At 44.5% G+C, this 12,519-nt stretch overlaps 2 protein-coding genes across 8 annotated transcripts; both read left to right on the top strand.

The window, feature by feature from the left end:
* Positions 1 to 1,723: 1,723 nt before the first annotated feature.
* On the top strand, positions 1,724 to 4,921 carry LOC307004869 (uncharacterized protein). Of its 4 annotated transcripts, none has more exons than XM_079624420.1 (4): positions 1,724 to 1,781; positions 2,875 to 3,006; positions 3,285 to 3,422; positions 3,639 to 4,775. In XM_079624420.1, the coding sequence occupies exons 2-4, from the start codon at positions 2,895 to 2,897 to the stop codon at positions 4,676 to 4,678; spliced, it is 1,290 nt and encodes a 429-aa protein (XP_079480546.1). In that variant the 5' UTR covers positions 1,724 to 1,781; positions 2,875 to 2,894; the 3' UTR covers positions 4,679 to 4,775. The 4 variants fall into 4 exon arrangements, with proteins under 4 accessions (XP_079480546.1, XP_079480545.1, XP_079480548.1 ...); XM_079624419.1 differs by having other exon boundaries at positions 1,774 to 2,098; positions 3,639 to 4,921; XM_079624422.1 differs by having other exon boundaries at positions 1,776 to 2,000.
* Positions 4,922 to 7,677: 2,756 nt separating this feature from the next.
* LOC307004853 (uncharacterized protein) lies at positions 7,678 to 11,313 on the top strand. Of its 4 annotated transcripts, none has more exons than XM_079624377.1 (4): positions 7,678 to 7,711; positions 8,805 to 8,936; positions 9,782 to 9,919; positions 10,136 to 11,089. In XM_079624377.1, exons 2-4 carry the CDS (start codon positions 8,825 to 8,827, stop codon positions 10,990 to 10,992), a joined length of 1,107 nt encoding a protein of 368 aa, XP_079480503.1. In that variant the 5' UTR covers positions 7,678 to 7,711; positions 8,805 to 8,824; the 3' UTR covers positions 10,993 to 11,089. The 4 variants fall into 4 exon arrangements, with proteins under 4 accessions (XP_079480503.1, XP_079480500.1, XP_079480502.1 ...); XM_079624374.1 differs by having other exon boundaries at positions 7,704 to 8,028; positions 10,136 to 11,313; XM_079624376.1 differs by having other exon boundaries at positions 7,707 to 7,922.
* The last annotated feature ends 1,206 nt before the right edge of the window (positions 11,314 to 12,519 follow it).

Raw genomic sequence — 12,519 nt, 5'->3', positions numbered from 1 at the left:
CTTATTTCTGAAATTTGACTGAAATTTGCGTGTTTTGTTATTGACGGAGTATCCGAAGCTCGCGTAAAGGATCATCCGTCTTCTGAACGGGGGGCGGGGAGCAGCAGCTCTTTTGCATTTAGAGGGACACACACACACAAACAGCGCGTTTTGGCTCACACCCAAAAAGGGGAAACTTTGACAAGCTCTAATCAATGATCTGGGTTGTATTTTCAGCTGTAATTTCCCAGACACATTCTGGGGGCACCATAGATTTATATTACATCTTGTGAAAAGCGGCATAATATGTCACCTTTAAATTACCTCATGTCTCAAAGCACATAGCATGTAAGCAATAAGGTACGAGTGGCTGTGCTGTATCGTAAATAAGTCACAGCTAAAGGGAGTTGTTAGGCATGACACGAAGCAGAGTTACCACACGATGCAAAAATGAAAGCTAAAAAATATATATCAATGCAACTTTCATGAAGTAAAATCACAAAGGCTTCCTTCAGCTGGAAAGAATAGTCCCTGACCGTGAACAGGAACAGAAGTTACATTATTTCACCATGAGATGGTGGCAAAGATTGTCTTTATGAGTGAGTCAGTCAGTAGAGAAGACTTTTATATTGAAAGGACTGAAACTTGTGAACACGGAGAAGCAATATGCAACCAGAGCCCGTCTACGGAGAGCCTGGCCACTACCTATTAAGTCCTATTGTATCGAATTTTGGTTGTAGTTCCACCAGAGTTCCACTGGGGGCATTCGCCCGAGTGCAAAATTAATGGGAGTCTATGGAACTAGACGGCTACATTTGTCTCTTTCACCCGATCGCCGTTGAGAAATCTCAGATTTGATTGTAGGTTTTGCAAGTTCAACATGGGTTATAGTTCGAAAGTTGAATGAACGAGTACTTATGTCATTTCGATTTCTTACAGGTTGAGTTGTTGTTGCCCATAACACGCTAGCATTCTGCTTATGAACGCTGATTGGTCAGTGAAGGACTGATTACGACCAGAGATACCGCTTGATGGTATCGTGGCATCCGAAGCGGGACCAGAATTTCTTCTAGCAAAAACTCTTCTAGCACGTGTATTTACCTGTGTCAGGTGTGTTGTCGATGCCTTGAGAGAAAAGAAATTGCAAAGCGTGAAAGCACCACAGTGACTGAAGGATTGCCATAAAGCAGTATCTCTGGTCGTACGAGGTGTATGACGTCATTGACATTTTAAAATACTTTTTAAAGCAAATAAGTGACTCTAAAAAATCGAACACCCAGCAATGTGTAATTTCTTTGCATCTCCTTTCGAAAACAACATTCAAATTACTAGACAAAAAATTATATCCCGAGAAAAGTGGATTTTGAGGGGTATAGCTCCATAGACCTCCATTCATTCTGCACTCGTCCTGTGAGCGCCCTCATATGGAACCAGAGTGGAACTGCAACCAGTTCAGAAGCCGGAAGTTTACTGAGAGTGGCAGTTCTCCCCATATTAGACATTCTCTGATGCAACTGAAAAATGACTAGTGCGTCAGGGCACTGGAGAACCCCTTAACTGTTAAAAGGACAAGATATCGCAGAGGACATTCAAACAGATTTTTTTATTACGGTTAAAACTTTTGGTACTACTCCGACTTGTACCACTTGACCGCTGTACCACCTGACCACTACAGATTCTTTTGGCAAACGCTCAATCATCTCCTAATTACTGTAATTATTACGACATCCAACCCTAATCAAACACACCTGAACAAGCTGATCAAGGTCTTCAAGATTAGGCTACTAGAAAGCTACAGGCAGGTGAGATTCATCAGGGTTGGAGTTACCTAGACCTCCTTGGATCTATAAAAACTTGTTTTCAAGAAGCTCTTTAAACCCTTTTTACAGTGTTTGTTGTGGGATTTAGCAGATGTTTTGATGCAGCGACACAGTTTTTCATTGTAGTTTTGTGTTCCTTCCTGTTCGCCCCTCCTGACTCACTAATTCAGCACATCTTCTAGCAGAGTTGATTGTGAGATCGTAGGTCATGAGGATGACAGCTCGAGTGTACTGCTTGTTTAGTGCTGTTTTATTGTGTCTGTCTGCATGTTTGAGCACAACAGACGCTGGAGTCGTAGGTGAGAAGATCTTTTAGCTTCATTGCACAGCCCGAAGAAAGTGCCTTACAAAATATGACTTGGACCCATCTCAGCACATTGGTTTACAAAAGTACAGACGTCCAGCGGAAGTTTAACTTCGTATGGTGGTTTAGTTTCAATAATAAGCAAGCTTTAATTATGCAAACCTGTCATAAGTTTATGCATTTATTTCATTGTACAAGTAAAACCCATACAATCACTAATGTAGTATTTTAGTTTACTGTAAATCAAGACAACTAATGCTATATGGTTACACAATTGTTACCACATAGACATCAATCCTGAGTTTAAACTTCTGCTTCATGTTTTGTTTTCCCTATTTGAACAACTATTTAGGCCTTCAATAGCCTCTAACATGGGGAGCTATAACTTTTCTTGTGTTGTGTAGCCTAATAAAATGCTTGAAATGAGGGAGGTCATGGGGATGGCATAACAATTTTTGAAGACGTACACTTAGTTACACACCAGTAAATGTATAAACCACATATTTACTGGTGTGCATGTTTTCTATCAGCATTGCACTATTACTCGCCCAACTATAGGTTGTAACGGCACTCTCAGTCTTTGAAACTAATTGACGCAGTTTAGTGAGAAATGGTAGATGTCTAAGCTACTTTGATTTGAAGCTGATAAATGTGAATATTATATTAAAGTTTGTGGCACGTATTGCAAAACCCCTGACTTGCAAATGCTGAAACAAGCTATACAGCACTTCCTGGTCTCCCCTAACTATCCTCTTGAATCCTCTTCTGTAGTGTCCGGTCAGTGTCCGGCGATGCTGACCGTCGTGCCGTCCCGTCGAGGATGTCTTCGTGATAGAGACTGCTCTGGAGGACACAAATGCTGTCAATTTCCCTGTGGGACTGCGTGTGTGCCGCCTGTTTTCAGTGAGTTTAATTATTGATGGATGCTAAAGATATTCCAAAAGAAAGACTGAAAAAATGGTGTATAAACAAGTGTTCACTCAGAAATTGCTAGTAAATTTCACAATTGCAAAGAAACCGCAAGTAACACTTTGAACTAAACGTCAAACTACGAAGTAGAAAGACTGAATATTCCTGTCAAAACTAATCTGATCATCTTTGACAACTTACATTTTTTAAGTGGTGAATGAGACATTCAGTATTCAGTGATGTGGTTTCTCTGTCATGTGTCTGTATAATAGCAAAGCCAGGGGTGTGTCCAAGCACAAAGTCTGGAGCAGGAATGTGTGCCGAGTTGTGTTACTATGACAGTGACTGTCCGAACAATGAGAAATGCTGCAGCAATGGATGTGGACATCAGTGTATGGCTCCATATACAGGTATGTGATATGTTATTATATTAGTGTTTGGGTCGGCTTTATTTCAGTTTATCTTGTTTGATTTTATTGCTTTACCGTTCTATGTGTCAAAAGTATTCAGCCGAACCAGCACCGGATGGATAATTACGATTAATACTTAAAATAAGAAACTTGCAATTTGTGTTTTATGCTGTATATCTGAGACTGGATTAAAGCGGATTATCTGTATCCATACAGTGAAGCCTACAGCCGAACCGCAGACGCCAGCTGCCGAGCTGCCGAATCCTCCAGTGACGCCAGCAGCCGAGCTGCCGACGCCTCCAGCTGAGCTGCCGAATCCTCCAGTGACGCCTCCAGCCGAACTGCCGAATCCTCCAGTGACGCCTGCAGCCGAACTGCCGAATCCTCCAGAGACGCCTGCAGCTGAACTGCCGAGTCCTCCAGTGACGCCTGGATCTGAACCGCTGAATCCTACATTGACTCCTGTCATCGAACAGCCCAAGCCTCCAGTGAAGCCTGCCGGCGGACAGCCCAAGCCTCCAGTAAAGCCTGCCGGCGAACAGCCAAAGCCTCCAGTAAAGCCTGCAGGCGAACAGCCCAAGCATCCAGTGAAGCCCAACGGCGAACAGCCCAAGCCTCCAGTGAAGCCCAACGGCGAACAGCCCAAGCCTCCAGTGAAGCCCAATAGCGAACAGCCCAAGCCTCCAGTGAAGCCTGCCGGCGAACAGCCCAAGCCTCCCGTGAAGCCTGCCGGCGAACAGCCCAAGCCTCCAGTGAAGCCTGCTTCCGAACAGCCCAAGCCTCCAGTGAAGCCCAATGGCGAACAGCCCAAGCCTCCAGTGAAGCCCAAGCCTCCAGTGAAGCCTGCTTCCGAACAGCCCAAGCCTCCAGTGAAGCCTGCTTCCGAACAGCCCAAGCCTCCAGTGAAGCCTGCTTCCGAACAGCCCAAGCCTCCAGTGAAGCCTGCTTCCGAACAGCCCAAGCCTCCAGTGAAGCCTGCTTCCGAACAGCCCAAGCCTCCAGTAAAGCCTGCGTCCGAACTGCCCAAGCCGCCAGTGAAGCCTGCGTCCGAACAGCCCAAGCCTCCAATGAAGCCTGTCGGCGAACAGCCCAAGCCTCCAATGAAGCCTGTCGGAGAACACCCCAAGCCGCCAGTGAAGCCTGCCGGCGAACCGCCCAAGTCTCCAGTGTGTGCTGAAAACTGTCACCAAACTCACCCTGATGGCAAATGTTCTAGCCATATGGGGGGATCCTCATCACCTTATGGGGGCTCATAAGGAATGTGGCCTTGCATAAAGTGTGCTGATTTAACCATTGAATGTATGGGATCTCTTCCCTGTTTTTCACCAAATAAATCTCACATTTTAAGACTTCTCTCTTTGTTTCTGTGGAAAAACAAAGACAATTGCTTGATTGTAGTGTTGGTGTTTTTGGTATTCCAGTGTCATTTGGCTGTTCTCACCTAATGGCTTATTGGCATTAGTGCTTTAGGAAGGTAAAAAATCACCTCACCAAGACCCAAACACGTCTTGTAACGAAAGACCTCTGTTTTCATCTTCGCACAAAACGGGCACTGAAATATGCATGCACAATTTTCCACGCACATATTGGGATGTAGAAATACTTTCCGCAGACTATGCTTACACACTTATTTTTTCTTAGCAATGCTAAAACGCACATCAACCGTTCACTTGTTTACCGTTCGTGTAAACACTACATTCAGATTCACCAATCGGAATGAATTCAGTCCGAATGAAACAAAAGGTGTGCATTTAAACATAATGAATGGCGACCGCAGAAACCAAAAGCCGGATGGCGGACATCCCGAAATCCGCACGAGCCGCAACACTGCGAGGAACAGCCGCGGACGATGGAGGATCGAGGCAGCAGAGGAGCGAGACCGGCCCGGCAGTCAGGAGGACGAGCCCGGGCAGACTCGTAACGGAAATTTACGATAAAACGGCGTCTTTTCAGTTTCGAGTCAACTAGTAACCTTTTTGTATCAACTCTTCCGATACTGGCCTCTGTAACTGGTAGGCGTGGCCTCGTAGGGCAGTGAAGAAAGTGTATTCTGGGAGTTGTCTTTCATCCACATGAGCCAAAAATACATTTTCTGACTTTTCTCCGTCTAGAAGGTACCAACTTCTAAAATAATTTCACATTTCTACTACATACATGACCCAATTTTAAAATACACATTCATCTTTCCAGCGGTGAAGTATCCCTTTAATCTGCATGTTTCCACACACGGCGCCGCCATTTGGTTTTCGCTAGCGACAAAAGTGTAACCAGTTCTAACGCAATGGCAAAAGTTTGAGCAAAGCATGCAAACTCTTCTGTCGTTGGCTGCACAGAGCACTATTTGACCAAAAAAAGTTAAACATGATGCCACATTCAAGTCGATGAGGTGAATCAATGTAACTCCACAACAACTACATAACTGTATCCACTAACCATTCAGAAACGTCCAGGTTAAGTCTAAAAGTTGCAACCTCTTCCTGAGTCTCTCCGTAAGGCTGCACTCCGCTACTTATTTCTGAAATTTGACTGAAATTTGCGTGTTTTGTTATTGACGGAGTATCCGAAGCTCGCGTAAAGGATCATCCGTCTTCTGAACGGGGGGCGGGGAGCAGCAGCTCTTTTGCATTTAGAGGGACACACACACACAAACAGCGCGTTTTGGCTCACACCCAAAAAGGGGAAACTTTGACAAGCTCTAATCAATGATCTGGGTTGTATTTTCAGCTGTAATTTCCCAGACACATTCTGGGGGCACCATAGATTTATATTACATCTTGTGAAAAGCGGCATAATATGTCACCTTTAAATTACCTCATGTCTCAAAGCACATAGCATGTAAGCAATAAGGTACGAGTGGCTGTGCTGTATCGTAAATAAGTCACAGCTAAAGGGAGTTGTTAGGCATGACACGAAGCAGAGTTACCACACGATGCAAAAATGAAAGCTAAAAAATATATATCAATGCAACTTTCATGAAGTAAAATCACAAAGGCTTCCTTCAGCTGGAAAGAATAGTCCCTGACCGTGAACAGGAACAGAAGTTACATTATTTCACCATGAGATGGTGGCAAAGATTGTCTTTATGAGTGAGTCAGTCAGTAGAGAAGACTTTTATATTGAAAGGACTGAAACTTGTGAACACGGAGAAGCAATATGCAACCAGAGCCCGTCTACGGAGAGCCTGGCCACTACCTATTAAGTCCTATTGTATCGAATTTTGGTTGTAGTTCCACCAGAGTTCCACTGGGGGCATTCGCCCGAGTGCAAAATTAATGGGAGTCTATGGAACTAGACGGCTACATTTGTCTCTTTCACCCGATCGCCGTTGAGAAATCTCAGATTTGATTGTAGGTTTTGCAAGTTCAACATGGGTTATAGTTCGAAAGTTGAATGAACGAGTACTTATGTCATTTCGATTTCTTACAGGTTGAGTTGTTGTTGCCCATAACACGCTAGCATTCTGCTTATGAACGCTGATTGGTCAGTGAAGGACTGATTACGACCAGAGATACCGCTTGATGGTATCGTGGCATCCGAAGCGGGACCAGAATTTCTTCTAGCAAAAACTCTTCTAGCACGTGTATTTACCTGTGTCAGGTGTGTTGTCGATGCCTTGAGAGAAAAGAAATTGCAAAGCGTGAAAGCACCACAGTGACTGAAGGATTGCCATAAAGCAGTATCTCTGGTCGTACGAGGTGTATGACGTCATTGACATTTTAAAATACTTTTTAAAGCAAATAAGTGACTCTAAAAAATCGAACACCCAGCAATGTGTAATTTCTTTGCATCTCCTTTCGAAAACAACATTCAAATTACTAGACAAAAAATTATATCCCGAGAAAAGTGGATTTTGAGGGGTATAGCTCCATAGACCTCCATTCATTCTGCACTCGTCCTGTGAGCGCCCTCATATGGAACCAGAGTGGAACTGCAACCAGTTCAGAAGCCGGAAGTTTACTGAGAGTGGCAGTTCTCCCCATATTAGACATTCTCTGATGCAACTGAAAAATGACTAGTGCGTCAGGGCACTGGAGAACCCCTTAACTGTTAAAAGGACAAGATATCGCAGAGGACATTCAAACAGATTTTTTTATTACGGTTAAAACTTTTGGTACTACTCCGACTTGTACCACTTGACCGCTGTACCACCTGACCACTACAGATTCTTTTGGCAAACGCTCAATCATCTCCTAATTACTGTAATTATTACGACATCCAACCCTAATCAAACACACCTGAACAAGCTGATCAAGGTCTTCAAGATTAGGCTACTAGAAAGCTACAGGCAGGTGAGATTCATCAGGGTTGGAGTTACCTAGACCTCCTTGGATCTATAAAAACTTGTTTTCAAGAAGCTCTTTAAACCCTTTTTACAGTGTTTGTTGTGGGATTTAGCAGATGTTTTGATGCAGCGACACAGTTTTTCATTGTAGTTTTGTGTTCCTTCCTGTTCGCCCCTCCTGACTCACTAATTCAGCACATCTTCTAGCAGAGTTGATTGTGAGATCGTAGGTCATGAGGATGACAGCTCGAGTGTACTGCTTGTTTAGTGCTGTTTTATTGTGTCTGTCTGCATGTTTGAGCACAACAGACGCTGGAGTCGTAGGTGAGAAGATCTTTTAGCTTCATTGCACAGCCCGAAGAAAGTGCCTTACAAAATATGACTTGGACCCATCTCAGCACATTGGTTTACAAAAGTACAGACGTCCAGCGGAAGTTTAACTTCGTATGGTGGTTTAGTTTCAATAATAAGCAAGCTTTAATTATGCAAACCTGTCATAAGTTTATGCATTTATTTCATTGTACAAGTAAAACCCATACAATCACTAATGTAGTATTTTAGTTTACTGTAAATCAAGACAACTAATGCTATATGGTTACACAATTGTTACCACATAGACATCAATCCTGAGTTTAAACTTCTGCTTCATGTTTTGTTTTCCCTATTTGAACAACTATTTAGGCCTTCAATAGCCTCTAACATGGGGAGCTATAACTTTTCTTGTGTTGTGTAGCCTAATAAAATGCTTGAAATGAGGGAGGTCATGGGGATGGCATAACAATTTTTGAAGACGTACACTTAGTTACACACCAGTAAATGTATAAACCACATATTTACTGGTGTGCATGTTTTCTATCAGCATTGCACTATTACTCGCCCAACTATAGGTTGTAACGGCACTCTCAGTCTTTGAAACTAATTGACGCAGTTTAGTGAGAAATGGTAGATGTCTAAGCTACTTTGATTTGAAGCTGATAAATGTGAATATTATATTAAAGTTTGTGGCACGTATTGCAAAACCCCTGACTTGCAAATGCTGAAACAAGCTATACAGCACTTCCTGGTCTCCCCTAACTATCCTCTTGAATCCTCTTCTGTAGTGTCCGGTCAGTGTCCGGCGATGCTGACCGTCGTGCCGTCCCGTCGAGGATGTCTTCGTGATAGAGACTGCTCTGGAGGACACAAATGCTGTCAATTTCCCTGTGGGACTGCGTGTGTGCCGCCTGTTTTCAGTGAGTTTAATTATTGATGGATGCTAAAGATATTCCAAAAGAAAGACTGAAAAAATGGTGTATAAACAAGTGTTCACTCAGAAATTGCTAGTAAATTTCACAATTGCAAAGAAACCGCAAGTAACACTTTGAACTAAACGTCAAACTACGAAGTAGAAAGACTGTAGCCTAGAAATCTAGACGCCCCTAGCGGCAGCAAAATGTATTTTGCAGCCAGGGCCAGTCTAGCAACTCTCAATACACATTCTAGCAGCAAAAACCCAGATTGGGTCAGGCCAATCACGTCGTGTATAGAGCATGCGGGGCGGGCTTAACATATGACGACAGAGTTGCGACGGCTGGCATAGGCACTTGTAAACAAAGAATGGCGGCAGCAGCTGTCGAACAGCAGTCTTTCGAATCGGCTTTGGCTGCGACTCTGGAGGACTTGGAGTTAAGTTTCTCTTTAAGAAAAGAGCAAAAAACGGCACTTAAATCATTTTTAAAAAAGGAAGATGTGTTCGGAGTTTTGCCGACTGGATACGGAAAAAGTTTAATATACCAATTAGCTCCGCTGGTGGGAAAACGTCACCTTCTTCGTTGCTCTGATTGGTTGTAGCGCTATCCTATTGCGTGCAGAGGGATTTTGAGAGACAGCCGTTTATCCCGCCTCTCGGAGTAAGCCTAGTCTATGGAGAGTGTCCAGACTAAACATCTTGATGTAAGTCTGGCTGGCCAGGCTAGAAAGACTGAATATTCCTGTCAAAACTAATCTGATCATCTTTGACAACTTACATTTTTTAAGTGGTGAATGAGACATTCAGTATTCAGTGATGTGGTTTCTCTGTCATGTGTCTGTATAATAGCAAAGCCAGGGGTGTGTCCAAGCACAAAGTCTGGAGCAGGAATGTGTGCCGAGTTGTGTTACTATGACAGTGACTGTCCGAACAATGAGAAATGCTGCAGCAATGGATGTGGACATCAGTGTATGGCTCCATATACAGGTATGTGATATGTTATTATATTAGTGTTTGGGTCGGCTTTATTTCAGTTTATCTTGTTTGATTTTATTGCTTTACCGTTCTATGTGTCAAAAGTATTCAGCCGAACCAGCACCGGATGGATAATTACGATTAATACTTAAAATAAGAAACTTGCAATTTGTGTTTTATGCTGTATATCTGAGACTGGATTAAAGCGGATTATCTGTATCCATACAGTGAAGCCTACAGCCGAACCGCAGACGCCAGCTGCCGAGCTGCCGAATCCTCCAGTGACGCCAGCAGCCGAGCTGCCGACGCCTCCAGCTGAGCTGCCGAATCCTCCAGTGACGCCTCCAGCCGAACTGCCGAATCCTCCAGTGAAGCCCAACGGCGAACAGCCCAAGCCTCCAGTGAAGCCCAATAGCGAACAGCCCAAGCCTCCAGTGAAGCCTGCCGGCGAACAGCCCAAGCCTCCCGTGAAGCCTGCCGGCGAACAGCCCAAGCCTCCAGTGAAGCCTGCTTCCGAACAGCCCAAGCCTCCAGTGAAGCCCAATGGCGAACAGCCCAAGCCTCCAGTGAAGCCCAACGGTGAACAGCCCAAGCCTCCAGTGAAGCCTGCTTCCGAACAGCCCAAGCCTCCAGTGAAGCCTGCTTCCGAACAGCCCAAGCCTCCAGTGAAGCCTGCTTCCGAACAGCCCAAGCCTCCAGTGAAGCCTGCTTCCGAACAGCCCAAGCCTCCAGTGAAGCCTGCTTCCGAACAGCCCAAGCCTCCAGTGAAGCCTGCTTCCGAACAGCCCAAGCCTCCAGTAAAGCCTGCGTCCGAACTGCCCAAGCCGCCAGTGAAGCCTGCGTCCGAACAGCCCAAGCCTCCAGTAAAGCCTGCGTCCGAACAGCCCAAGCCTCCAATGAAGCCTGTCGGCGAACAGCCCAAGCCTCCAATGAAGCCTGTCGGAGAACACCCCAAGCCGCCAGTGAAGCCTGCCGGCGAACCGCCCAAGTCTCCAGTGTGTGCTGAAAACTGTCACCAAACTCACCCTGATGGCAAATGTTCTAGCCATATGGGGGGATCCTCATCACCTTATGGGGGCTCATAAGGAATGTGGCCTTGCATAAAGTGTGCTGATTTAACCATTGAATGTATGGGATCTCTTCCCTGTTTTTCACCAAATAAATCTCACATTTTAAGACTTCTCTCTTTGTTTCTGTGGAAAAACAAAGACAATTGCTTGATTGTAGTGTTGGTGTTTTTGGTATTCCAGTGTCATTTGGCTGTTCTCACCTAATGGCTTATTGGCATTAGTGCTTTAGGAAGGTAAAAAATCACCTCACCAAGACCCAAACACGTCTTGTAACGAAAGACCTCTGTTTTCATCTTCGCACAAAACGGGCACTGAAATATGCATGCACAATTTTCCACGCACATATTGGGATGTAGAAATACTTTCTGCAGACTATGCTTACACACTTATTTTTTCTTAGCAATGCTAAAACGCACATCAACCGTTCACTTGTTTACCGTTCGTGTAAACACTACATTCAGATTCACCAATCGGAATGAATTCAGTCCGAATGAAACAAAAGGTGTGCATTTAAACATAATGAATGGCGACCGCAGAAACCAAAAGCCGGATGGCGGACATCCCGAAATCCGCACGAGCCGCAACACTGCGAGGAACAGCCGCGGACGATGGAGGATCGAGGCAGCAGAGGAGCGAGACCGGCCCGGCAGTCAGGAGGACGAGCCCGGGCAGACTCGTAACGGAAATTTACGATAAAACGGCGTCTTTTCAGTTTCGAGTCAACTAGTAACCTTTTTGTATCAACTCTTCCGATACTGGCCTCTGTAACTGGTAGGCGTGGCCTCGTAGGGCAGTGAAGAAAGTGTATTCTGGGAGTTGTCTTTCATCCACATGAGCCAAAAATACATTTTCTGACTTTTCTCCGTCTAGAAGGTACCAACTTCTAAAATAATTTCACATTTCTACTACATACATGACCCAATTTAAATACACATTCATCTTTCCAGCGGTGAAGTATCCCTTTAATCTGCATGTTTCCACACACGGCGCCGCCATTTGGTTTTCGCTAGCGACAAAAGTGTAACCAGTTCTAACGCAATGGCAAAAGTTTGAGCAAAGCATGCAAACTCTTCTGTCGTTGGCTGCACAGAGCACTATTTGACCAAAAAAAGTTAAACATGATGCCACATTCAAGTCGATGAGGTGAATCAATGTAACTCCACAACAACTACATAACTGTATCCACTAACCATTCAGAAACGTCCAGGTTAAGTCTAAAAGTTGCAACCTCTTCCTGAGTCTCTCCGTAAGGCTGCACTCCGCTACTTATTTCTGAAATTTGACTGAAATTTGCGTGTTTTGTTATTGACGGAGTATCCGAAGCTCGCGTAAAGGATCATCCGTCTTCTGAACGGGGGGCGGGGAGCAGCAGCTCTTTTGCATTTAGAGGGACACACACACACAAACAGCGCGTTTTGGCTCACACCCAAAAAGGGGAAACTTTGACAAGCTCTAATCAATGATCTGGGTTGTATTTTCAGCTGTAATTTCCCAGACACATTCTGGGGGCACCATAGATTTATATTACATCTTGTGAAAAGC

The sequence above is a fragment of the Phoxinus phoxinus genome, assembly GCF_949152265.1.
Source record: "Phoxinus phoxinus genome assembly, chromosome: 1".
Lineage (NCBI taxonomy): Eukaryota > Metazoa > Chordata > Actinopteri > Cypriniformes > Leuciscidae > Phoxinus > Phoxinus phoxinus.
Note: the sequence above shows the minus strand (reverse complement) of the source record. Positions and strands in the feature narration are given on the sequence as shown.